The sequence below is a fragment of the Bufo bufo genome, chromosome 2, assembly GCF_905171765.1.
Source record: "Bufo bufo chromosome 2, aBufBuf1.1, whole genome shotgun sequence".
NCBI classification, from domain to species: Eukaryota; Metazoa; Chordata; class Amphibia; order Anura; family Bufonidae; genus Bufo; species Bufo bufo.
In genome coordinates, this window is record NC_053390.1 from 530,864,313 (window position 1) to 530,890,836 (window position 26,524).

The 26,524-nt window shown below is 43.7% G+C and overlaps 1 protein-coding gene across 2 annotated transcripts in view; it reads left to right on the top strand.

Moving 5' to 3' along the window:
• Positions 1–18,789, top strand: part of LOC120989711 — a 31,650-nt gene extending 12,861 nt beyond the window's left edge. The window contains exons 3-4 of one of the 2 annotated variants that reach the window (XM_040417983.1): positions 3,937–4,155; positions 16,147–18,789. In XM_040417983.1, coding sequence (XP_040273917.1) covers positions 3,937–4,155; positions 16,147–18,234 — 2,307 coding nt within the window. In that variant the 3' untranslated portion in view covers positions 18,235–18,789. The remainder of the gene's footprint in view (positions 1–3,936; positions 4,156–16,146) is intronic. The other variant, XM_040417984.1, reaches the window with a different exon arrangement.
• The last annotated feature ends 7,735 nt before the right edge of the window (positions 18,790–26,524 follow it).

Consider the following 26,524-nt stretch of genomic DNA (forward strand, 5'->3'; position numbering starts at 1 on the left):
GACGTGCCAGATCCGTACTCGTGAGTAGGCCTATAGGCCATTCCTTATTGACTATGCCACTAGGGAGTCCTTCGTTGTTGCTCAGCATGGACTGTCGTCAGTTTCCCAAGACATAGTGACAGTTTTGTCAAGTCACTATTCAGTCTACTTACCCTTTAAGGAATTCTTCCAGGATCCCTTCTGGCCTGCGTTTTCATTCCCTGTTCTGCGCAAAATGTTACCCTTTTATCCCCTCTTAAGGTTGAGTGGGGTTTTGCAACAGGATTCTTTTACAATGTTCAAGTCATGTACCCAGAAGGACATTTTCTGTGCTTGTTTTTATGCAATTCCTATGTTTACAAGTCAACAGACTTTTTGCACTTTAAATATTATGCTGCACTAAAAAGATTTTATATTCTAAAGACTTGGTTATACTTTGCCAGGAACTTTGTGCTATGTTTGTGAGATCAACGCCCAATTGTGTCACTGGCAAGTTCAGCAGTTACGCCGCCCCACATCTTTGCGTCGTGATCCACATAATTTATGATGTTTTCATAATGTGTATTTTCATGCTGTTTGTTGTATTTAGATCTGTATACCTGCCTGCATTCTTTCCTCTTTATATTTTTCAGGAGACTTCGTCATGTCATGAATGTGTTGAGGCCGACAAATGTTAAACAAGGGGGGTATGCAGCGTCCCACTAGTGTACGTGGGCACTGCAAAAGTTTGTTATGTCATCTGTTATATCCTGCTGTATTTCATTCTTATGTAGAATCCCTGTTACCAGGCTGTTAGGTGCACTACAGACATTCCACCACTAGATGGGGATAGCACCACAGTATATATACCTAAGTTCAGGCCTAGTTAGGGGAGTTGAGAGTTGGAGAGATGTAGAAGGAGTAATGAGGAGCAGAGGGAAGGAGAGAACCCCCCTCCTCTCAGCACTCTGGAGCTCCACGGCCCGGAGTAGCCCGGACCTATCTCAGTTATCAAGGCCCAGAAAAAAGGCAAAAAGGTGGGACTTTGCTTCTATGGTTTACCCTTCCGGGGTGCCCAGTGAAAGATTATTTTCTATACGAAGACAAAGGAGGACAATAGCCATTTTACTATGCTTTCAGGCACCTTTGTATACAGGTGAAGGACGTATAGCTTCTGGCAGCCTCACCGTTTATTATTACAAGTACAGAAAGGCCATCTGTAGCAACACTGAAGTAGAAGATAAGGATCCTAAAATCACTGTTACTGAGAACAAGGACCAGATTCAGGATTAAATACCTGTGAGTACACAATCTCCATACTACCACCACTCTCATCATTCTGCACCACCAAGGTGCTGGCGTCACAACATTACTTAAGTCAGGGGCCCAGCCGCACAAGCACCCAGAAAATCCAATCACCATCAACGGCACCTCGATCACCACCTGGCCGGTGTCCCCTGTAATAGAGCGTGCCCCAGAGAATCTAGTGCTGTTCTCACCTTCACTGCACTGCTGGTACCGTGAGTACCCAATGAACTATTGTACTCTTTGGCCCACCGTGAACCTCACGTGTTCTCCCCTGTCGGACCGGCACGTTGCACAATAACCAGTAAGCGCTTTTCTTCACTGCAGAGGCCGGCACTCACTGATTATTATGGCCTCCTGCCCCAGTTATAGGAGCCCTGTAATAACCAGTAAGCACTTTCCTTCACTGCAGAGGCTGGTACTCACTGATTATTATGGCCTCCTGCCCCAGTTATAGGAGCCCTGCAATAACCAGTAAGCACTTTCCTTCACTGCAGAGACCGGCGCTCACTGGTTATTACCTCTTCCTGCTCCCAGTTATAGGGGCCCTGCAATAACCAGTAAGAACTTTCCTTCACTGCAGAGGACGGCGCTTACTGGTTATTACCTCCTCCTGCCCCCAGTTATAGGGGCCCTGCAATAACCAGTAAACACTTTCCTTCACTGCAGAGGATGGCACTCACTGGTTATTACCGCCTCCTGCACTCAGTTATAGGGGCCCTGCAATAACCAGTAAGCACTTTCCTTCACTGCAGAGGACGGCACTCACTGGTTATTACCGCCTCCTGCCCCAGTTATAGGAGCCCTGCAATAACCAGTAAACACTTTCCTTCACTGCAGAGGACGGCACTCACTGGTTATTACCGCCTCCTGCACTCAGTTATAGGGGCCCTGCAATAACCAGTAAATACTTTCCTTCACTGCAGAGGATGGCACTCACTGGTTATTACCACCTCCTGCACTCAGTTATAGGGGCCCTGCAATAACCAGTAAGCACTTTCCTTCACTGCAGAGACCGGCACTCACTGGTTATTACCTCCTCCTGCCCCCAGTTATAGGGGCCCTGCAATAACCAGTAAGCACTTTCCTTCACTGCAGAGGACAGCGCTCACTGGTTATTACCGCCTCCTGCCCCCCAGTTATAGGAGCCCTGCAATAACTAGTAAGCGCTTTCCTTCACTGCAGAGGATGACGCTCACTGGTTATTACCGTCTCTTGCCTTATAGGGGCCCTGGGTTTCCTGACCCCTGCAGATCTGTGCTCCTCTGCCCCAAGCCGCTCATCACGCCGATCATCTATCTGAGTAGAAGGCAGAAGCACTGATAAAGCGCTTCTGCCTTCTCCTCGGCTCCCTCACTATCACTTACAGCAGGGGGCCCGACCTGCTCCTGCTACAGTGCAGGAGCAAGAGCTGTCATCCATCGTTGTGCACGGGTTGTGCACCCCTGTTCTAGATCATTTACTGAGTACAGAGCATGGGTAGGGTGCTAGACATACATTAGTCAGGACAAAGTTTGTGGGTTAGAGTAAGAAGTATAAATTGAATCCTGTACTGTATAGGCATCCAGAACAATGACTGGCACATGGCGGAGGCATCGGTGTGGCAGTTTGACAGATGAGCCTGGCAGCTGCATTAAGGATAGATTGGAGAGGGGTGAGTTTAGTGAGGGGGAGACCAATTAGCAGGTATACTGTCAGAGGGGGAGTTTGCACACACAGATTTTGGTATGACGTAGCATTCACTCTCTGTTGTCAACCTGGGTGAAAATGTCAAGCTTACCCATACTTGAATTGGCACAGTTTGGCAGAGCTTCAAAAATCTGGCATCTACTTATCACTCCCTGAGTGGGCAAAATCTGCTACTGATATCTTCTAGTTAGCAGTGCAGTCAATTTAGAAATTGGAACTCATTGGAACAAATAACCTATATTCTTGAAAGCTGTGTCTGGAAGCATTTAAGGAACTGGGAGATGGTGGCCCTTATGTGGTCCATGCCCATGGGAGGTTGTCCTTTTGCCCTCCCTGTAATCCAGTCTTGATAAGAGTTAAATTAATTAATTAAATTACGAAGTGCCTGCTAATAAATTTTTACCTTTTAGTAAGTTAAGGCTGTATTAGATGGGCAGATTTTCTGCCCGATGATTGCTAACGAGCGTTCACATGAAGACCTGTTAGCTATCATCTTGCAGTACAATATTGCCACCGATTGCATGATGAACGAGCAAATGCTCGTTCATCGGGCAATCCAGACCTTTCAGCATGCTGAAAGACTAGGATTTGCCGGCGGCAGAACGTGGTGTCTAATTACGATCTCTCCCGGCAAACCACTCGATCACTCCTACCCATGTTGCTGAGGAGATCACTGCATTTAATAGCAGTAGTCTCCTCAGCAAACAGAGTGGCTTGGGGACTGCCACGTTGCATTTAATTTCTCATTTGCATAAAGATTAAAAGTATTTTTTCTCCAGAATGAAGTGACAGAACACTAACTGAAATATATTGTTACCTCTTCTAGGACTAACACCAGGCATTGTACCTGGAATTTCCTGGTAACAGCTTCCCTCTAAAATTGAAGTTGCAGTGCTATTAATTGTCAATGGTTATCTGATAAATTGTGTTGTGGTAAAATCTGTAGATACTGTCACACTGATACATTTTCTTGTCTTCTACCAGATAATCAATTCACAAATACAAAATCCGAACAGTGATGGGAAAAGCAGAGAAGTAGATGACATATGCCCAGTATTTCAGCTGATGCCAAATAACAGCACCTCTCCTGAGGTGTCCTGCAAGAGAGCTGATTTTCATCCAGGTTCCTGTAGATTAATGAAAACTATTTTTAGAGAAGAACCCACAAACTGCACCCATCAACCCACTTATATTGTTTGCAAGGTAAGGTAAACAGAAATTAATTAATAGCACCAATGGTAGGCTTACACGGGGCAAGGAGCAGCCGATTAACAGGAATGAAGCGTTCCATCCCGACAGTCGGCTGCTTGTTAAGTGGAGGTGAAGAGCAACATTTACTGACAGCGATCACCTCCACAGTATGAGAATGAACAATGACTACTGCGATCGCTCATCCTCATACAGCTGCATTGTTTCGGGGCAGCAGGTCACTGTTTAGACAGCACAATCTGCTGCCCAGAAACGATACTTTACTCGACTGCACAAATGACAGTTTCACCCAGTGAACAAATGTTTTGCTCATATAGAAAATGACTAAAATTAGACTCCAGCACTCACTTTTTTTCGAAGTATCAAGTTCTCCATTTATTCAAGTTACACACGGATAGTACAGGGCTCAAGATCTCTCTTGGTACAGGCTGCTTTAGTCGGGAAGATTGTCTTTCGAAGGAATGTTCGTTCTCGAAAATCTGCGTATCGGGCCGCGTAAATCCGCCATATAAAGATCTATTTACTTGGGCTACACGATAGTGTGCTAGTAGGGAATTCTCTTGAAGTATGTGCAACAGTGTGGCTCACACCTGTTGACAATGGCAGTGCCGTTGTACCGTACTTTCATTGTTCATTGCCACATTTCTAATAAGAGTAGCAAAAAGCTGATTATTTAGCTCTGTATACACAACTCCTCTTATACCAACAAAAATTAACTGCAGTTACTCCACCGCCCTTGTAGAAGACAATCTGGATGATGGGACTAAGCTGCTGAGCATGTGTGACCACTAGCACAGGATACATTAGGTGGAAGTTCTGAAAAGATGTTGAAAGAAAACCACAAGTATGTAATAATAGCAATATACAGTTGCAAGAAAAAGTATGTGGACCCTTTGGAATGATTTGGATTTCTGCACAAATTGGTCATAAAATGTGATCTGATCTTCATCTAAGTCACAACAATAGACAATCGCAGTCTGCTTAAACTAATAACACATAAAGAATTAAATGTTACCATGTTTTTATTGAACACACCATGTAAACATTCACAGTGCAGGTGGAAAAAGTATGTGAACCCCTAAACTAATGACATCTCCAAGAGCTAATTGGAGTGAGGTGTCAGCCAACTGGAGTCCAATCAATGAGATGAGATTGGAGGTGTTGGTTACAGCTGCCCTGCCCTAAAAAACACACACTAGTTCTGGGTTTGCTTTTCACAAGAAGCATTACCTGATGTGAATGATGCCTCGCACAAAAGAGCTCTCAGAAGACCTACGATTAAGAATTGTTGACTTGCATAATGCTGGAAAGGGTTATAAAAGTATCTCCAAAAGCCTTGCTGTTCATCAGTCCACGGTAAGACAAATTGTCTATAAATGGAGAAAGTTCAGCACTGCTGCTACTCTCCCTAGGAGTGGCCGTCCTGTAAAGATGACTGCAAGAGCACAGCGCAGACTACTCAATGAGGTGAAGAAGAATCCTAGAGTGTCAGCTAAAGACTTACAAAATTCTCTGGCATATGCTAACATTCCTGTTAGCGAATCTACGATACGTAAAACACTAAACAAGAATGGATTTCATGGGGGAATACCACAGATGAAGCCACTGCTGTCCAAAAAAAACATTGCTGCACGTTTACAGTTTGCACAAGAGCACCTGGATGTTCCACAGCAGTACTGGCAAAATATTCTGTGGACAGATGAAACCAAAGTTGAGTTGTTTGGAAGAAACACACAACACTATGTGTGGAGAAAAAGAGGCACAGCACACCAACATCAAAACCTCATCCCAACTGTGAAGTATGGTGGTGGGGGCATCATGGTTTGGGGCTGCTTTGCTGCGTCGGGGCCTGGACGGATTGCTATCATCGAAGGAAAAATGAATTCCCAAGTTTATCAAGACGTTTTGCAGGAGAACTTAAGGCCATCTGTCAACCAGCTGAAGCTCAACAGAAGATGGGTGTTGCAACAGGACAACGACCCAAAGCATAGAAGTAAATCAACAACAGAATGGCTTAAACAGAAGAAAATACACCTTCTGGAGTGGCCCAGTCAGAGTCCTGACCTCAACCCGATTGAGATGCTGTGGCATGACCTCAAGAAAGCGATTCACACCAGACATCCCAAGAATATTGCTCAACTGAAACAGTTCTGTAAAGAGGAATAGTCAAGAAATACTCCTGACCATTGTGCACGTCTGATCTGCAACTACAGGAAACGTTTGGTTGAAGTTATTGCTGCCAAAGGAGGTTCAACCAGTTATTAAATCCAAGGGTTCACATACTTTTTCCACCTGCACTGTGAATGTTTACATGGTGTGTTCAATAAAAACATGGTAACATTTAATTCTTTGTGTGTTATTATTTAAGCAGACTGTGATTGTCTATTGTTGTGACTTAGATCAAGATCAGATCACATTTTATGACCAATTTGTGCAGAAATCCATATCAATCCAAAGGGTTCACATACTTTTTCTTGCAACTGTATACAGTTGAAACCAGAAGTTTGCATACACTATATAAAAAGTCACATATGCATGTTTTTCTCAATATCTGACATGAAATCAGAATAAACCTTTCCTGTTTTTGGTCAATTAGGATTACCATAATTATTATTTGCCAAATGCCAGAATAATGAGAGAAAGAGAGAATGTTTTATTACTTTCTGCAGTGAAAAGTTTACATACATTTCATTAATATTTGGTACCATTGCCCTTAAACTGCATGACTTGGGTCAAACGTTTTGGATATCCTTCGACAAGCTTCTTACAATAGTTGGTCGGAATCTGGGCCCATTCCTGCTGACAAAACTAGTGTAACTGAGCCATGTTTATTGGTCGCCTTGCTCACACATGCCTTTTCAGCTTTGCCCATACATTTTCAATAGGATTGAGATCAGGGCTTTGTGATGGCCACTCCAAAACATTGACTTTGTTATCCTTAAGCCACTTTGTAACCTTTTGTCCATTTGGAAGACCCATTTCCGCCCAAGCTTTAACTTCCTGGCTGATGTCTTGAGATGTTGCTTCAGTATTTCCACATAATCTTCTTTCCTCATCTATTTTGTGAAGTGCACTAGTCCCTCCTGCAGCAAAACAACCCCACAACATGATGCTGCCACCCCCGTTTCACAGTTGGGATGTTGTTCTTAGGCTTCCAAGCTTCTCCCTTTTTCCTCCAATCATAACGATGGTAGTCATGGCCAAAAAGTTCAATTTTAGTTTCGTCAGACCACAGGGCATGTCTCCAAAAATGTAGGTCTTTGTTCCTGTGTGCATTTGCAAACATTAATCTGGCTTTTTTATGTTTTTTTGGAGTAATGGCATCTTCCTGGCAGAGTGGCCTTTCAGCCCATGTTGATACAGTACTTACTGTGGATATTGACACAATCTTACCAGCTTCCGCCATCATCTTCACAAGGTCTTTTGCTTTTGTTCTTGGGTTGATATGCACATGTCGGACCAAAGCACGTTCATCTCTGGGACACAGAACCTGTCTCCTTCCTGAGCGGTATGATGACTGGACATTCCCATCTTGTTTGTACTTGCGTATAATTGTTTGTACAGATGAACGAGGCACCTTCTGGTGTCTTTTTATATAGTGTATGTAAACTTCTGGTTTCAACTGTACACACAGAAGCAAGTCTGCACCGAAGGTTGAGCCAGACTTGTACAAGTCCACAATTCTCTTACTAATATCTTGGCTGATTTCTTTAGACTTTCCTATGATGCTACACAAAGAAGCAGTGTGTTTCAGGTGTGCATTTAAATACATCCACAGGTGTGTCTCTAATTAACTCAGATGTTGCCAACAAACCTAACAGAAGCTTCCAAACACATGACATCATCATATGGGCAGTCCAGAATTGTTTAAAGGCATAGTAATCTTAGTGTATATAAACTTTTGACATTGCAAAAAGTAATAAAAAGCCTTAAGACAGTGGTGGCGAACCTATGGCACGGGTGCCAGAGGTGGCACTCAGAGCCCTCCCTGTGGGCACCCACGCCCTGGAAAAAGTCTAATATGCCTTAGACTTTTCCTGCCATTCATCAGCGCAGTGCGCACTATGAACAGCACAGGCAGTGCACTGAATGTAGGCACGCTATTATAGCTAAATGATAAAGTACTTGGAGTATACACTATATTGGACTGTAGTATTCAGGGTAAATTGCCGTGTTGGCACCTTGTGATAAATAAGTGGGTTTTGGGTTGCAGTTTGGGCACTCGGTCTCTAAAAGGTTCGCCATCACTGCCTTAAGACATTCTCTCTCATTATTCTGGTAAGTATGGTAATCCTAATTGACCAAAAACAGGAAAGGTTTATTCTAATTTCATGTCAGATATTGAAAGAAACATGCATATGTGTCTTTTTATATAGTGTATGTAAACCTCTGGTTTCAACTGTACACACAGGAGCAGGCATGGGATTCAGCCGGTTCTCTCCAGTTCTCCAGATCCACAACTGGATCGAAGAACTGTGTTACCGGCTGAGTCCCAATCCGGTGCTCTGACGACGGCAGGACAGCTGGAGATGTCCGCTTCAATTGCTTCACTCTCTGCTGATAAGTTTAGCTCTTTAGTTGGGTGGCAGGCTTGGACTGGCCCACAGGGGAACAGGGGAATCCCCCGGTGGGGCCCTGAGAAATGTGGGCCCCCTGTCCACCAGCACAGCATCTCAAATAACCTATATCAATATAAAAAACTGGGTAGACTCTCCAGTTTATTATTATAGATGCATTGAAAGGTTTAGATGACTTCTAGGAATAAATGCCGGTCAGCCAGTTCCACCTTTCCTGGAACCCACGTTTGGAAGTTGTTTCAGAGAACACCAAAATCAATCTGTTAGCATCTTTTTGCTGTCTGCCTCTCTGTGGGCAGGTATTATTTGCATGTTGCTGTACAGTGGGCCCCCAGAATGAATTTTTTCTGGTGGGCCCTAGGTATCCCAGTCCGACACTGTTGGGTAGTTTGTGTGTAGTGTATATATGGTGTATTTATGTATGTGTACCATGTATATGGTGTATTTATGTGTATTGCATATATATGGTGTATGTATTATGTATATGTGACGCCACGTGTCCGCTATTGAGTAGGGAACCTGTTGTTAAAAATATCAATCCGACCCCTGCAGAGGAGCATTTATAAAATGATTCCAATTTAAAAATTGCTATGACTTGCAGGATGTAAACAGAATAATGTTTTATTTAAAGAGGACCTTTCATGGGTCCAAACATTGTAAACTAAGTATCAGGATATGTAGCGCGGCACCCCTGGATCTCACTGCACTTAATAATATTCCTGGGCGCAGCTCCGTTCACCCACTGTGGCCCCCCGTATATTCTCCGGCTCTGTATGCTAATTGCTAGAATCGGAGCAATGAGGAGGAGGAGACTGCCCTTTTTCTCAATGGGCGTTTCTTCTCACAGGTTGTAGCGCTGTCCAATCAAAGCGCAGAGCGTCACAGCCAGGGAGAAAAAAAAAAACACCTTCTGTGACACTCTGCGCTGCGATTGGACAGCTCACAGCCAGGGAGAAGGAGACACCCATTGAGAAAAAGGGCAGTCTCTTGCCCATTGCACTGATGCTAGCAATTAGCATACAGAGCGGGAGAATATACCAGGGGCCACAGCGGGTGAACGGAGCGGCACCCAGGAATAATGAGATCCCTGCACTGTGCCCTACATATCCTGATACTTAGTTTACAATGTTTGGACCCATGAAAGGTCCTCTTTAAAGCAATTGTCCAGGGAAAAAATATATTTAGAGGCTATGTACACCTCAACCACTTTTCTTTTTTTTTTTGCTATAGAATGAACAATATGGAGTAAATGATTAAATACAAGTAGTTGTATTTAAAATGTTCTAGTAGATATTCTTTTGCACCTTGCATGTGCTTCCTATACAAAGCAAGCTGCTCTGCTCAGCTTTCAACTTTATTACTCAGACAACTAATCTGACGGGTTGCGTGTAACCCCTCCCTTCTCCTGTCAGAAGTGTGCATTACTGCACATACAAAGAACTTCTTCATGGAATAGAAGCTTGGTCAGAGCTACAGTTTGTTAACTACTGAGGCTGAGGCTAAGTGCTCATCTCGGCTCAGGTGGCGGTTTGCAGAGTCTTTGAGAACGCAGCAGTTAACAAACACTGGCTGATGCCTCCTTCTCTGTGCTCTCTATGACCCCTGGCTCCACACTCCTCAGGCTCCAGGGCAGGCTCATTAGTTCCTGTTCTCTGCCTTCCTCCACAGAACTGACTGTATCAGTAAAGGCTGACCTGTGAGCTGAGGACAGCGATTACGCTTAACTCTGGCAACCTTCTAAAGTTCTGTAATTCCCCTGCACCGATTCCCAGGGAGCAATGACTTGAGGGAGTACACTGTGACACAACTCTTTATCAGGGCCAAGAATTGTGGGTCAGTCAGCACATCCAGTGCACAGGTGCGCGTTGCCATGGCTGAAAGCACAAAGGCAAAAAAATATACAATGCAACAGCACTCTGAAACCCAAATAGAGTACAATAATGCCAAAATAATAGAAAGTATTCTGGTGCAAATGCTACGCTAATAAATTTGAGATGCTTGGCAAAATTTTGTACAAAATGATTTGGGCCCGTCTGCCAAACGTCAAGGCGATCTCAGTAAGACGGGAACCTAACACTAAATACCACATTAACTGGTGCCATACTGGCCTCCATTACATTCAGGGAATGCAGGTTCCACATGCATGCTGAGCCCACATTATATTATGCCTCTTATGGTGCCAAATGGCCTCTGTTATATTCAGGGGATATAGACTCCTCATGCATGCCGAACCCACACTATATAATACCTCTTTGGTGCCGGCCTCCATTTTGTTGAAGGAATGCAGGTTCCACTAGCATGCTGAGCCCACTATATTATATATTTTTTCCTTTGTGCTTTCAGCCATGGCAATGCACACCTGTGCACTGGATGTGCTGACTGACCCCCAATTTTTCTTTGCAGTTTGTATTGGAGGTGTGGCTGACTCTGTTGGTCATGCACTCCTGATTAACCTGTCTGTCCTATAGGCTGATTTTAATTAGTATAGCTATAAAGCTGTAGCCTACTCTCCCTGTATGTTTTGAAGGCCATTTGGCACCAGGTGGGGTGGAATACAGAGTGGGCTCAGCATGCTAGTGGAACCTGCATTCCTTGAACAAAATTGAGGCCGGCACCAAAGAGGTATTATATAGTGTGGGTTCGGCATGCATGAGGAGTCTTCATCCCCTGAATATAACTCAGGCCTTTTGGCACCATAAGAGGCATAATATAATGTGGGCTCTGCATGCATGTGGAACCTGCATTCCCTGAATGTAATGGAGGCCAGTATGGCACCAGTTAATGTGGTATTTAGTCAGGGGCGTTTCTAGGGGCGGGCGGGCCGGGCAGCCGCCCGGGGCGCTGTCAGAAGGGGGGCGCCGGCAGGGGCGCCCTCTTGACGTTTCTCTGCCTGTTATTACTGTCGTGCCGTGCGCCCTGGCTCCCTTCCTCTGAGATCTCGCCTGCCCTGCGCCCGAGTGCCGAGCCCTCTCACTGTTATCTACAGACAGTGTCCACAGCTCCGGTACGTGCGGGCGGCACTTACTGACGTCACGCGCCTGCTCCTCTCACTAGGCGGCGCAGGCGCGTGATGTACACTGAGTGAGTGAGCGCCGCACTGCCTGCCTGTTACTGCCCGCCCTGAGCCCTTGAGCAGTGCTGATGCTGAAAAGAAGCCTGCTGTGAGGCGAGTGATGGTCTGTAGGGGGGGGCATTCATTACAATGGGGGGCGGGGGCCACTATGGGAGACATGAAAATGGGGGCCACTGTCACTGTGGGGGACATTAAGTTTAATAAGGATCACTATGGACATTATTTAGAATGGAGGCTGCTGTGGGTGTCATTATAACTATAATGTCTGATAGGCCTAGTCCTGAGCTGAGTTATATTACCCTGCCCATGCCCTGTATAATAATGTACCCATCCCTGATACCCCTTAGTTATATTACCCCGCTGGGGTAATATAACTAAGGGGTATCAGGGTACATGGTTATACAGGGCAGGGTAATATAACTCAGGACTAGGCCTATCAGACATCATACAGTTATAATGACACCCACAGCAGCCTCCATTCTAAATAATGTCCATAGTGATCCCTATTAAAAATAATGTCCCCCCACAGGCAGGCTCTGCGGGCGGCGGCGCTCACTCACTGTACGTCACGCGCCGTGAGGTGAGCACCGCCGCCCGCACTACCTGCCAGTGCCTAGAAAGAAGCCTGCTGTTAGTGAGAGCCTGAGTCTGTGGGACAGTGGGTCACTGGGTGCGTCACTGTGACCGTCCGTGCAACGTCCGAGTTTTTTTGACAGGGGGGGGAATGGGGGGGGGGCAGTTTTTTTGACACTCACCCTGAGAGAAATTTTACCTAGAAACTGCACTGTATTTAGTGTTAGGTTCCCGTCTTACAGAGATCGCCTTGACGTTTGGCAGACGGGCCCAAATCATTTTGTACAAAATGATTTGTCAAGCATCACAAATTTATTAGCGTAGCATTTGCACCAAAATACTTTCTATTATTTTGGCATTATTGTACTTTATTTGGTTTGCAGTGCTGTTGCATTGTATATTTTTTTGCCTTTATTAGGGCCACTGCCACTCCTATCCTCTACACCAGCTCCTCAGTGGGTCGCTGTGGTGCCACAGCAGATCATCCTCTCCCAATCCTCTCCATAGTGCCACTCCTGCTCTGTTTCAACACTCCACGGGCAGCAGGCTCATTAGTTCCTGCTCTGCTCTCCTTCTTCCACACTGTGCTGAGTGTAATATCAAGATGCAGCAGACCTATGACCAGGTGTCAGCTGCAGTCCTGCTCCACCGTGAGGAGTTTCTTGGCCAGTATCCAGGGACATGAGGGTATGGTCCTGTGTAGGACCCAACTGGGCTTGGTGATTGGAAGCTTTTGCAAAGTCCTTTCCATGAGGAAGCGCAGTGCTCTGTGTGCTTGTGCAGTAGGCAACAAGCAGAGAAGAGCGCTTCATCATGGAATGGAGACTCAGCCATGCAAGTGAAAGCTTCAGATTGCAGAGCCTCTTCTACATGATGAACTCACCATGTTTAAAGGGATAAGCCACTGTTTGAGGGCCTGGTTGTGTCTGATAGGAGAATGCATGTTGTCCATGTTTGAGCTGCCAGAGTGTGCATGTTGGTGACGTGTGAGCTGCCAGAATATGATTGTTGCCATGTGTGAGCTGTCAAAGCGTGCATGTTGACCATGTGTGAGCGGTCTGAGCTTTCCCTATTAAAATAAACGATAAAATAAATAAAGGTAATTGCTATGGCCATCTCCCTAAATGGCCGGACAATTAAAATATAAATGTATTTATCCCATACTGTGAATAGCATAGCAGGAAAAAAATTTAAATGGTCTATCACCAGTTTTTGGTCTGTTTACCTCCCCAAAAAATTGAATAAAAAGCGATCAAAAAGTCATATAAACTCGTAAATGGTGTAAATAAATACTACATCTCACCTCGCAAAAAATGACCCCTCACACACCTTCACAGACAGCTACAAGAGACTATGTGACCAGTACTTAGGGAACTCCCCCAGAGCCAGAAATGAGAATGTAACTGGATGAAAACCAGGTGTTGGGTTGGCACAAAAAAGGCCTGCTCAATGCAAAAAACAGATAAGTGCCTTTTTTCTACAATATTTTAGTAAGATATGTGTTTATTGAATTTTCATGCACAAAGGTGTTCAGAACCTTTAGAACATTTCAACATGGTGAAAATAAATTAACAAAAGGTATACTCACCACTCCCATTCCAGTGATTGGTTGCAGTGGTGACATGTAGAGCAGGAAGTAGAAAATGGTGGGGGACCATTTCAGGAATAGGAAAGTAGATATACCCTTTTTGTTTTTAAATATAGTTTTTCCTTGAGCAAACCCTATAATCACGGTACAGCCACTTCAATGGCCATGATTACTAGATACAAGACACTGTATTATTAATTCACTAGACAGTGATTCATCTGGGTGCCACTAGCTCACCGTGGATTGAACTCAGTTTCAAGGGCATGTACATTAATTGACTAAATCTTGAGGAGCTGGACGATCCCTATACTACTATAACACAACATAGCATTCCAAAACTGTAACAGTCTCCTTGCACATAGAACAACCTCCACTCTTTTGGGAAGTTTTTCCACATTATTCTGAAGTGTGCTAGTGGGAATTTGTGCCCTTTTAGCAAAACCAGTGTCAGGCACAGATATTGCACAAGAAGGTCTAGATCACATCTGCATTCCAGTTCATCCCAATGCTGCTCGATGGGGTTGAGGTCAATTCGAGTTCCTCCACTCCAAACTCATCAAACAATGTCTCTATGGACCTCATATGGTGAACAAGGACACAGTCCTCTGGGAACATGAAAGATCCTTCTTCAAAGTGTTACCATAAAGCTGGAAGCAGACAATTGTCTACAGTGTATTTGCTGTAGCTTAAACCTTGAAAAACAGTCTCATACAGTGCAATTATCACCCCTCCACCAAATTTTTAACTAAGCACTGTACATACTTATTAGGCCCCTTTCACACGAGCGAGTTTTCCGCGCGGGTGCAATGTGTGAAGTGAACGCATTGCACCCGCACTGAATCCGGACCCATTCATTTATATGGGGCTGTGCACATGAGCGGTGATTGTCACGCTTCACTTGTGCGTTGCTTTAAAATCGCAGCAAGCTCTATTTTGTGTGTTTTTCACGCAACGCAGGCCCCATAGAAGTGAATAGGGCTGCGTGAAAATCTCAAGCACCCGCAAGCAAGTGCGGATGCGGTGCGATTTTTCACGCATGGTTGCTAGGTGACAATCGGGCTGGGGACCCGATCTGTATTATTTTCCCTTATAACATGGTTATAAGGTAAAATAATAGCATTCTTAATACAGAATGCATAGTACAATAGGGCTGGAGCAGTTAAAAAAAAATAGAAAATAATTTAACTCACCTTAATCCACTTGTTCACGCAGCCCGTCATCTCTTCTGTCTTCATCTGTGAGGAAAAGGACCTTTGAAGACGTCACTGCGATCATCACATGGTCCGTCACATGATCCATCACCATGGTGATGGATCATGTGACGGACCATGTGACGAGCATAGTGATGTCATCAAAGGTCCTATTCCGCAAAGAAGAAGACAGAAGAGATGCCGGCTGCGCGAACAAGTGGATTAAGGTGAGTTAAATTGATATTTAATTTTTTTTAACCCCTCCAGCCCTATTGTACTGATGGAACGTATTAATGCTCCAGAGTCTATTGGTGGTGCGCTTTACTCCACAATAGCTGACGGATGGCATTGAGCATGGTGATCTTAGGTTTATGTGCAAATGCTTGACCATGAGAACTCATTTCATGAAGCTCCCAATGCACAGTTTTTTGTGCTGATGTCACTTCCATAGGCAGCTTGATAGCTGTAGGTAGTCTAGGCATGCTGGGAGTTGTAGTTTTGCAACAGCTGGAGATCCTCAGGTTGGCCATCCCTGTCCTAGACGCTTCAGTTTTACACCAATAGTACTTACAGTTGGCAAGAACCAATCTACCACTTCAGAATACACACACACTACTACCAATATTGCATGACTGTGTGTATTATTTTATGCACCCGTTTACAATGGATGTGGCTGAAACACCTGGACTCTATAATTAGAAGGATTGTCCATATATATTTGACTGTATAGTGTATATACTGTTATAGCAGGAATGAAGCACAGGGAAAGGCTCATGTTATGACTATAACAAATTACAACACAAATACAGGAGGTGATGAAGCAATGGGACTAGTGTTTGGTAAAAGTATATATCAAATCTAAATTCATTTTTTAGAATAAGAATAAAAAATTAGAAAAAAAAACCATTTGCTATTTTCTACATTAAAATGTCAGTTCAGTTCTATAACTATTTAATTTAATTAATTATTTCTTAATATCCTTAGCTTTTGAACCCAAAGAACCCGTATGTTGTTTGCCATCCCGATATCTGCAGTAACCTCTCCTATGTATCTATCGGATTATACAGTCCTAAGATGGGTAAATATGTATGGCACAATCTAAAATCAACTAAAGAACTAGAAATATTCATCAATTCTAAGTTGCTTGTAGACTACCAATTACAGTTTCCAAATAATGGATTTTGTGTAATTCAGTGTACTGACACAGCCGGAGGGTATGTTTCACAACTCCTCATCTTACCACCTGTTCTACATACAAGATGCAAGCTGAAAGATATACCTAGTGCTAGGTCATTATTGAATATTAACATTTTATTAATAGATTCCGTTTCCAGGCATCATTTTTATAGGTCTTTGCCAAGGACCATCGAAGAATTCCGACACCTGAATGAAGAATATTTTACAAGTGGTCACGTATTTGATTATGAGCTCCTTCAAGGTATTAAGAGCCGAACATTTGAATCACTTCAAGCACTTTTTGGAGGTGACAAAAATTTGTTCCCCTTGATTGATGCTTTAGAACAAATTCCTCATATTGTGGATATCAATGAAACCCTTGGTAAATTTAGAGCCTTTGGATACGAGACCCTGTATGTTGAAGACTTGTGTTGGCTTTATGAATGGGGTCTTGTTAAAGAACAAGGGGCTATAAATCTATCTGCCCCCTTTCAGGAACGAGTAAAGCTATTTAATGAAGCCATTCATAGGGCTGGAATAGACCGCATAGATGTTACCTACAGCAACTGTTTAATTCTTAAGGCGAACAGAGTGAAGAATCAGTTTCATGGTCCAGCTTCTATCTGCTACAATGGAATCCACCAGCACACCTATCTTCTTCAGTACATGGAGTATTTTTTAAGTCGCTTCTCAAGTCTACGAAGGCCAACATTCACTTTCATGATACTAGACACAGGACATGAGGACACCGGCATTAGAATAAAACAAATGGATAAAGATCTAGCTGGACATGTCTCCTTTTTGGCACATCAGGAAAACACAATATCCTTCATTCTTTCTGATCATGGTAATACATATGGACAATTTCTTTCAGCATCTCCAGAATTTCATGTGGAAATTTTCCACCCTTCTTTGTTTGTGATTGTACCTGATAGTGCATCCAGAATCTTAGGGGATGCAAAAATGAAAGCACTGCTAGTAAATCAAAAGAGACTTGTCAGCTTTCTTGATGTATATTATACTTTGTTGGGCCTTCTTTCGTCATCGAAACAGACATATTCAGAGATCCCAAGATTCCCTGTAAACCGTGACGGCCTATTGAGTCCTGTTTCTGTAACTCGAACATGTAAAGACATACCAAGACTACACCCAAATCTGTGTATTTGTCAAGATTCCTATAAGATGGAGAAGAACTCTTCCTATTATGCATTATTTGCAGAATTTGCTTTGAGTTACATGAATCTGAGGATTATTGTGCAGAGGAGTAATAGCAGCAAATCATGCCATAGACTCGTTGCCACCAGTTTTACTGATGTGAAAATCAGCACAGAGGATGGGGGAGGAGACACTACTATTTTGATGGACCTTCACATCATGTCACCATACAGAACAAAACGTGGAGAAGAGAGGTTCACAGTAACCATGCTGTTTGGTTCGACATCCCAGAGAGAGGGAATACTGTTCCTTGGCTATAGCAGGTTCACCCCCTTCAGCTCATATAAGCATTGTGCAGACCCCGCTATTGACCTTCAGTTATGCATATGTGAAAGACATTCTGCATATGGAAACAGAACTATAGAAAATCATACTGATTCTGAAACTGTGACATGGACTAAGACGTATAGGACCATAGTTCAAAAGCCATGTCTTTTCCTGAAAACAAGAAACTATACTGAAGGTGTTGTGCTCTTTATTTCCAATGCTTGCTCACATAGAAAGTACAGCATCATATTTAACTTTATAAGTAAAAATCTGTATTCTTCTAACAAGATGCCTGTTAGACAAATTGTGGAAGCTAAAATGGAAAGATTATTGGTGGTGGGCATCAGGAGAAAAGATAATCTGCCTTGGAAGTACAAATACACACTTACATTCAAAGCAATTAGAAAAATGTAGCAAAAGCATTAAATACCTATAATAAAAGCAACGTGACCTTTTAAAACAACAGTACAGGTAAAACGAATGCACTGTGTTATGCCTAGGATCAAGGATCATGACACAGAAATTATATCTTCAGTGTTTTTGAACCCTTGTCATGCCCTTCTCCCCCAAGGGTCTTGCACTAGGCATAGCAGTGACAGTGTTAAAGGGGTTGGCCCATCTCACACATTTGTGGCATATCACTAGGTTATGCCACCAATGTCAGATAGCTGCAGGTACCTCCTCTCAGACCCACACCTATATCTAGAAGAAGGCTCTCAAAGCAAAGGAGAATGCACCGCGCATATACAGCGTACTCACCATTCATTTCTGTGGGAGTTCTGAAAAGGGCCGAGCAAGCGTGCTTACTATTTCCAGAACTCCCACAGAAGTGAATGAAGAGCACACCACTCAAGAGCGGCTGCCTCTCCTTCACATCTATGGGAGTTCTGAAAATAGCCAAGCCAATGCTTGCCTATTTTCAGCACTCCCATAGAAGTGAATGGAGGGTGGCCATACTTGCACTGTGCATCCTCCTTCACTTTGGGGGGTGAGGTGACTTTTTTTTTCTTTTTTTTGTGTTACAGTGTTCACCGCGTGTACATGTTATTTTAATATTTTGGACATTTTTAGGCATGTTGATACCAAGTATGTTTTTAAAAAAAATTATATGAGAAACGGGTATAGGTTTGTATTTCATTTGTAATCTAAATTTTAATAGTTAGAAAAACTGTTTTCAAATATGTTTTACCTTTTTTTTAGTCTATTAGAGGACTTAAACCTGCGATCAACCTGTGATTGCTTGTGCTATAAACCGCAATATTTCTGAAATACAGCAGGAAGAGATTTTACTGGCTGTCTATTACATCCTGGCAGGCCTGGGGGCCCACAGCTGCCATGACAATTACTCCGAATCTGTGGTTGCATCTTGGTGGTGCCAATCAGGGGACAAAAGGAAGACTATGGGATCTGAGAGGTTACACTGCCAGGATATAAGTTATCTCTGAGGCTAGCAGGTAGAGCAGAGTGCTAACTTCTACAGAGCAAACTACCTACTTGAGTGAAGTATTATTATGGCACTGAGGGGGAAGGGGTTAAAATAAGAAAGTTAGTTGTCAGAATATTCAATACGCCTAAATCTTTTACATTTTAGTCTTTCGCTTTAAGGACATTAAATATATACTGGATTTGCCTAGACATCAACTGTTATTGACTGTTATTCAATAAAATGCATATCTATAGTGTCATTTGTTGATTTCCTTATTTCTTATTCACCTCACTGAGGTAGTTGCACATGCTCAGTTCCATCCTTCGACTGCTGGTTGTAGCCTTGTTAGGCCTGTTTCACATTGCCGGAAGGCTGTCCCGACTGGACAAAAACTGCTGCATGCAGCAGTATTTGTCCGTCCGTTTCTCTGCATATTTGCCGGATGGTGGACAGACTCAATTAAAATGAATGGGGCCGGATGGCGTTCCTGGCCGGAACAGCGTATCGGATCGGTAATTGCAAGTGAGAAACAAGCCTTAAAAAGAGATTGTACTACAGTGTATATGATGTTGATTTTTTTTTTACTTATATTACTCATGGTAAAAAAAAAAAAACTCTTACTAGACTCCTACAAAGATTTGGCTGGTCTCCTGAAATCAGCAGTTTCATCCGACTTTCATCTTGCAGGTATGGCCGGCCACCCTTTACATAAAACTCCAATCAGTATAAAAAAAAATCTGTAACTATTCTACGTGTTTAAGGAGACTTTATTTGGTCCCTTATATTAACATAAATAAAATAAGCTATAAACCTGCTATAACTGAAATACATTTCCATACTGTATGCAGGATTACTATATTTGTTATTGACTTTTATTCATGTTGTGAATGTGGAAAAAATGGCAGCAGTTGTCAGCATTGCTCATGAATTCCTGTTAAAATATATTAGAAAAAAATATTTTTAGGGCATTTGGGAATTAAATAAAAAGTTAAATAAAAGTTGACTTACTATTTAATGTATTTTTACGGTTTTACTAAGAAATAGGCACCCGCTTTAGAATCAGTACACTTGTACACTGCTGACATAGCAGTATATTGGTGTATGGATTTTGTACTGCTAGAATGGGGCTGCTCAGCTAAATCCTGGTATAGCATATCGGTACAGGCAGGGTACCAATGTGCTATGTCAGGATTTAGCCAAACTGAGGGGGCACAGGTAAAATGCAAAGTGAATGAGCAAAAGAGAAATCTAAATCAATATTTGGTGTGACCAGCCTTTGCCTTCAAAATAGCATCAGTTCTTATAGGTACGCTTGTACAAAGTCAGGGGTTTTGTAAGATTATAGTCAGGTGTATGAATTAACCAAACATATCAAAATAGGTGATAAATATCTTAATTTTCATATGCACGTTGAAACATAGTCATTAACTGAAACAAAAACAACTGTATAGGAGGCTAAAACTGGATGAGGAACACCAAGGTGAGGTTGTGGAAGACAGTTTCAGGTCACGCACCACGACAAGGCTGAGCACAGCAAGAACACATAAGCATCAACAAGGTCTCTCCCAGGCAAACATTTCAAAGCAGACTGGGGTTTCTTCCATGTGGAAACAAGGCCAAGCAAATCAACTATACATAAAAACATTGGAACTGGGATGCAGGAAAATGGCAGCAAGTGCTCTGGACTGGTGAGTCAAAATTAGAAATATTTGGCTTTAAAAGAAGGCAGTTTGTACACCGAAGGACTGAAGAACAGTACAATAATGAGTGTCTGCAGGCAACAGTGAAGCATGGCGGAAGTTCCTTCCAAGTTTGGGGCTGCATTTCAGAAAATTGATTTAGGGATTTGGTGAGGATTAATGGTGTCCTCAATGCTGATAAATACAAGTAGATACTTTTCTATTACTCAGTACCATAAGAGAGGCACCTGACTGGCTCCAACCCAAAACATACAGCCAATGTCATTATAAACTACCTTCAGCATAGAGAAAAACAAGGAGCCCTGGAAGTATGATATGGGCCCCACCAAGCCATGATCTCATCATCGAGTCGGTCTGGGATTACATGAAGAGACAGAAGAATATGAGCAAGCCTACTGTACCTCCACAGAAGATCTGTGGATAGTTCTCCAAGATGTTTGAGACAACCTACCTGCTGAGTTCCTTCAAAAACTGTGTGCATTTGTACCTAGAAGAACTAATTTGCTGTTTCACATGCAAAGGGTGATCACACCAAATATTGATTGAATTCAGATCTCTCTTTTGTTCATTCATTTTGCATTAATAAAAATAAACTATTAAAGTGTACCCAACCTTTTGAACAAGTTTATTTAAAACTATGCTAAATGTCACTGCATACAGATATTCAGAGCTCTCAGTTAAGTCAATACTAGCTGTATACATCCACATATTCTGCCCTAGTGGCAGTATAGGCAATTATAAGTTTATTATTGACCGTATGAAGGTAAATTAGGGTTTTTGTCTCACAAAAAAGGGAGCTGCAAATATTTTATATAATCACACATTCTGGTACACACTCATATAGTGGGTGACCTTACTAAAACTTAGCTTTTAATAAATAATCAATTTAAAATAGGCCCATAAAGTATATCTTAAAATGATACAAAAAGTGGTGCAAAACACATGCATGCATGAAATGTTCCTGCATACAAAAAGAGAATAAAAGACTGAGAGGGGGATAGGGAGTAGTAAGTTGTATTGAGGAAGAGAAGTTGGTGAGACACAGATGTGTCCCTATACCTTTTTCCAATTCCCACCTCTCTAGGTGTCCCTGATTGTCCCTGTGTCGATTGTCCCTGTGTAGTGGCGATGACTGCCCAGTGTTCGTCAGGGAAACAAAAAATCAAGGGTACACTCATGCAAACTCCACACGATGTCCCGACACGTTTCAATGGCTCACAGCCAAATCATCAGGGGACTGGTAAAACAACATTGGCAACCAAGTGCCCAATAGCCACACTACAAACCGGACTCACAATTTAACAGTTTCAGAAATCAAGAATCAGCGAAGATCAGTCGCTGTATTGTTTTATACTTATCTTTCCATGAAGAAGTTGATGTTCATGGAGCAAATCTGCATCCCGTCCTGCATGTGGCAGTGACAGCCCAAGCATCCATGCTGGCTGGTTTTGATCCTGTGCGGATTTACTATAAGACCGCCTCTTCTATCATGTGAGCGATATTAAGCTCACAGAAGGCACGTCCAACTAATAGGTACATGCCTTGCTCCATGATGCTGTGGTTGGGCAGGTTCTTGGGCGGAAGTGTGAGGAGGCTGAATGAGCCAGACACGCCTCCTCAATATACTCACCCAGTGGCGTCTCTAGCTTTCAAATTTTGGGGGGACACTGGGGGCCAGGACAAAAGTAGGGGGGGCAGCTATAACAATGATACATTTATACAAGTACGTTTAGAAATGCTGCGATACTTTACCCAATACCTAAAACCGCAAACGGGAAGAAAAGTCCTGCTGTCTGTGGTTTAAAAAAACAAACAAACAATCACTCAGATTTCAACATGTCCTAGTTGCCTGTGGATGACACTTTTATAGGGAGGGGGATCTGTGAATGACACTGCTATGGGGGGGGGGGGGATCTGTGGATGACAAATACCGTATATAGCATCTTATGCGATATGTGTCATCCACAGATCCACCCCATTACAGTGTCATCCCCATTTCACCCTCCATAACAGTGTCATCCACAGATGCCCCTCCCTATAACAGTGTCATCTACAGATCCCCCTCCCTATAACAGTGTCATCCACAGATCCCCCTCCCTATAATAGTGTCAGCCACAGATGCCCCTCCCTATAACAGTGTCATGCACAGATCCCCCTCCCTATAACAGTGTCATCCACAGATCCCCCTCCCTATAACAGTGTCATCCACAGATCCCCCTCCCTATAACAGTGTCATCCACAGATCCCCCTCCCCGCCACTCACAGGAGTGTACATTTGACATTTCTAAACTGTAATCCATATCCTGCAGTAACTTTAACTTTAAATCAGGATTAAGCGGCCGCTCATCTCTACTAGTACCTTAACCTTACACCACTCAGCTAGCTTTGGTAACAGGGCCAGGCTACAGCCTACAGGCACTGCCTGTTAGTGGTTACCGAGCGAGTGCTGATTTCTGCAGGTCAGAGCATACGGATTAAAGTTTAGAAGAAATGTACACTCCTGTGAGCGGTCCAGACCAGTGGCGGATCCAGAGCCTGGTCTCGGGAGGGGCACTTCCAGATTATTTTCTGTCCGTCACCACAGAACAAGGGTGCTTATAGAACAGACTACACAGTGTAGCGGTATACTGTACATTGTGTGGCACAGTGTAGCGGTATACTGTACATTGTGTGGCACAGTGTAGCGGTATACTGTACATTGTGTGGCACAGTGTAGCGGTATACTGTACATTGTGTGGCACAGTGTAGCGGTATACTGTACATTGTGTGGCACAGTGTAGCGGTATACTGTACATTGTGTGGCACAGTGTAGCGGTATACTGTACATTGTGTGGCACAGTGTAGCGGTATACTGTACATTGTGTGGCACAGTGTAGCGGTATACTGTACATTGTGTGGCACAGTGTAGCGGTATACTGTACATTGTGTGGCACAGTGTAGCGGTATACTGTACATTGTGTGGCACAGTGTAGAGGTATACTGTACATTGTGTGGCACAGTGTAGAGGTATACTGTACATTGTGTGGCACAGTGTAGAGGTATACTGTATATTGTGTGGCACAGTGTAGCGGTATACTGTATATTGTGTGGCACAGTGTATGCTATATGTCTATAACAAACATATTTCACATGAAAACTTACAATTACTTGGCTTGGCCCTTGGGGATCTCGGACGTCACTTCCACACTTTGGCTGGGGGCTCGGTGGAGCTGATGTTGTGCTTTATTCTAATGAGAAAGATTTCATAATAAGGATTTGGAGAAAGGGCAGAGGAATAGCAGAGCAGGGAGAGGATGGTGCTGCTACTAGGGGGTCATACCATGGGTGAGTAATAAAGCCCACCATAATGCCCCCCAGTAGAAATAATTCTCCTTATAATGTGACAATGCAAAAAATACCCCCTTGTAATACCCCCAGTTGAGCTAATGTCCCCCATAATGTGCCAGTATAAAATACCCCTATATAGTGCCCCCAGTAAATGCCCCCATAGTGCTCCTCTCCCCCTTCCTCCTAGTGCCCCCCATAATGTACCAGTATAAAATGACCCATATATCGTGTCCCAGTAGATGCCCTCAGTGTCCCCCATAATTTGCAAGTATAAAATACCCCTTCTTAGTGTCCCCGGTAGATGACTCCATAGTACTCCTCTCCCCCCTTCCTCATAGTACCCACCATAATGTGTCCCAGTATAAAATGCTACTGTACAGAGCCCTCCATATAAAATACCCCTTCTTTGTGGCCTCAGTAGATGCCCCTATAGTGCCCCCAATCATGTGCCAGTAACAAGTGCCCTCAATAACGTGCCAGTAATAAGTGCCCTCCAATAACGTGCCAGTAATAAATGCCCCCAATAACGTGCCAGTAACATGAGCCCCCCATCACGTGCCAGTAACAAGAGCCCCCCAATGTGCCAGTAATAAGAGCCCAGCCCCCATCACATGCCAGTAATAAGCCCCCATCATGTGCCAGTAATAAGCCCCCCATCACGTGCCAGTAATCAGCCCCCCATCACGTGCCAGCAATAAGCCCCCCATCACGTGCAAGTAATAAGCCCCCCATCATGTGCCAGTAATAAGCCCCTCCATCACATGCCAGTAATAAGCCCCATCATGTGCCAGTAATAAGCCCCCCCATCATGTGCCAGTAATAAGCCCCCCATCTTGTGCCAGTAATAAGCCCCCCATCTTGTGCCAGTAATAAGCCCCCATCATGTTCCAGTAATAAGCCCCCCAATGTGCTAGTAATAAGCCCCCCCATCATGTGCCAGTAATAAGCCCCCCCATCATGTGCCAGTAATAAGCCCCCCCAATGTGCTAGTAATAAGCCCCCCAATGTGCCTGTAAAACCATTGTAAAAAAAAAACACTTATACTTACCTCCATGTCAGCGATGCGATGCAGGCCTCTTCCGGCCTGTGTCCCGCACTGTATGGCGCAGGCGGCGCGATGATGTCATCTCGCCGCCTGCGCTGGCCTCTGATAGGCTGCCGGCCTAGTGCCTGCAGCCTATCAGAGGAAGGGGATAGGACACGCCTCTCCCTCCCCTGCCCTGCCGCAGCACAGGCAGATGACTATGGAGATGAGTGCAATGGAAGCGCTCATCTCCCTGTGCCCGACTGCGGCGGCTCACTTGGGGGGGAATTTTAGTTGGGGGGGGGGCACATGGGGGGCACAGAGTTATGTAGGGGGGGCCGTGGCCCCCTCTGGCCCCCCCCCCTGGCGACGCCACTGCACTCACCGAGATTCCCATGATAGTACTTCGCAACTCGATAGGCAAAATCCTGTCGGTTGGGTCACCTATTATAGATCTAGTAATTGATAATTTGGTTGTGTGATAAATACACACTCATATACACACATGTATGCCAATAAATAAAAGTTTGTTTTTACAGTAATGTAGTTTGTACAGTAATTGTATTCTAGAATATGTCTTTGGGATGGCTTGAATTAATTATAATTAGATTATGAGCACATTCTTTACAGGCTGCTAAGAACTGGTAATGTGGGTGCTGCAAAGTTGAGTTACGAAACGGTTATCTGCCTGTCCTATTAATTATAGACTGCAATATCTGTAGGATGATCTGTAACAGCGTGCTTGAATGGAACTGACACTGACTTCAGTGGCCAATTGACTTTGTCAGCCATAATCACCACTGTCCTCCCTGTAAAGGTGCATTCATGAGATCATGTGATGGCTGTGCCCGTTTTGCAGACCACTGATCCGCAAAACACTGGCACTGGCCGTGTACAACCCACATCGCTGTGCGAACCCATTAATTTCAAGATGCAGCCACGGATAGGACATGTCCTATCTTTTAAATTATGGAGGCACAAACCTTCCGTGTGTTTCCGGGTCAGTGCCTCTGCACCACAGAATATAGGACATCTTTGGCCCAGACATGTCCTCATTTTGGGACCTAAAAAAAATGTCCAGTAGGAATTTTTTAAATGACCAGGAATGTCCAGGATTCTCAAGGGGGGTGGTGCCTTTACATTATTTTAATGTTTTTGTGTGTTTTTTTTTTTCTTCTGTCATTTACTTTTTACAGGAGGTCAGGGAGCGGTGAGTGTAGCTGCTAG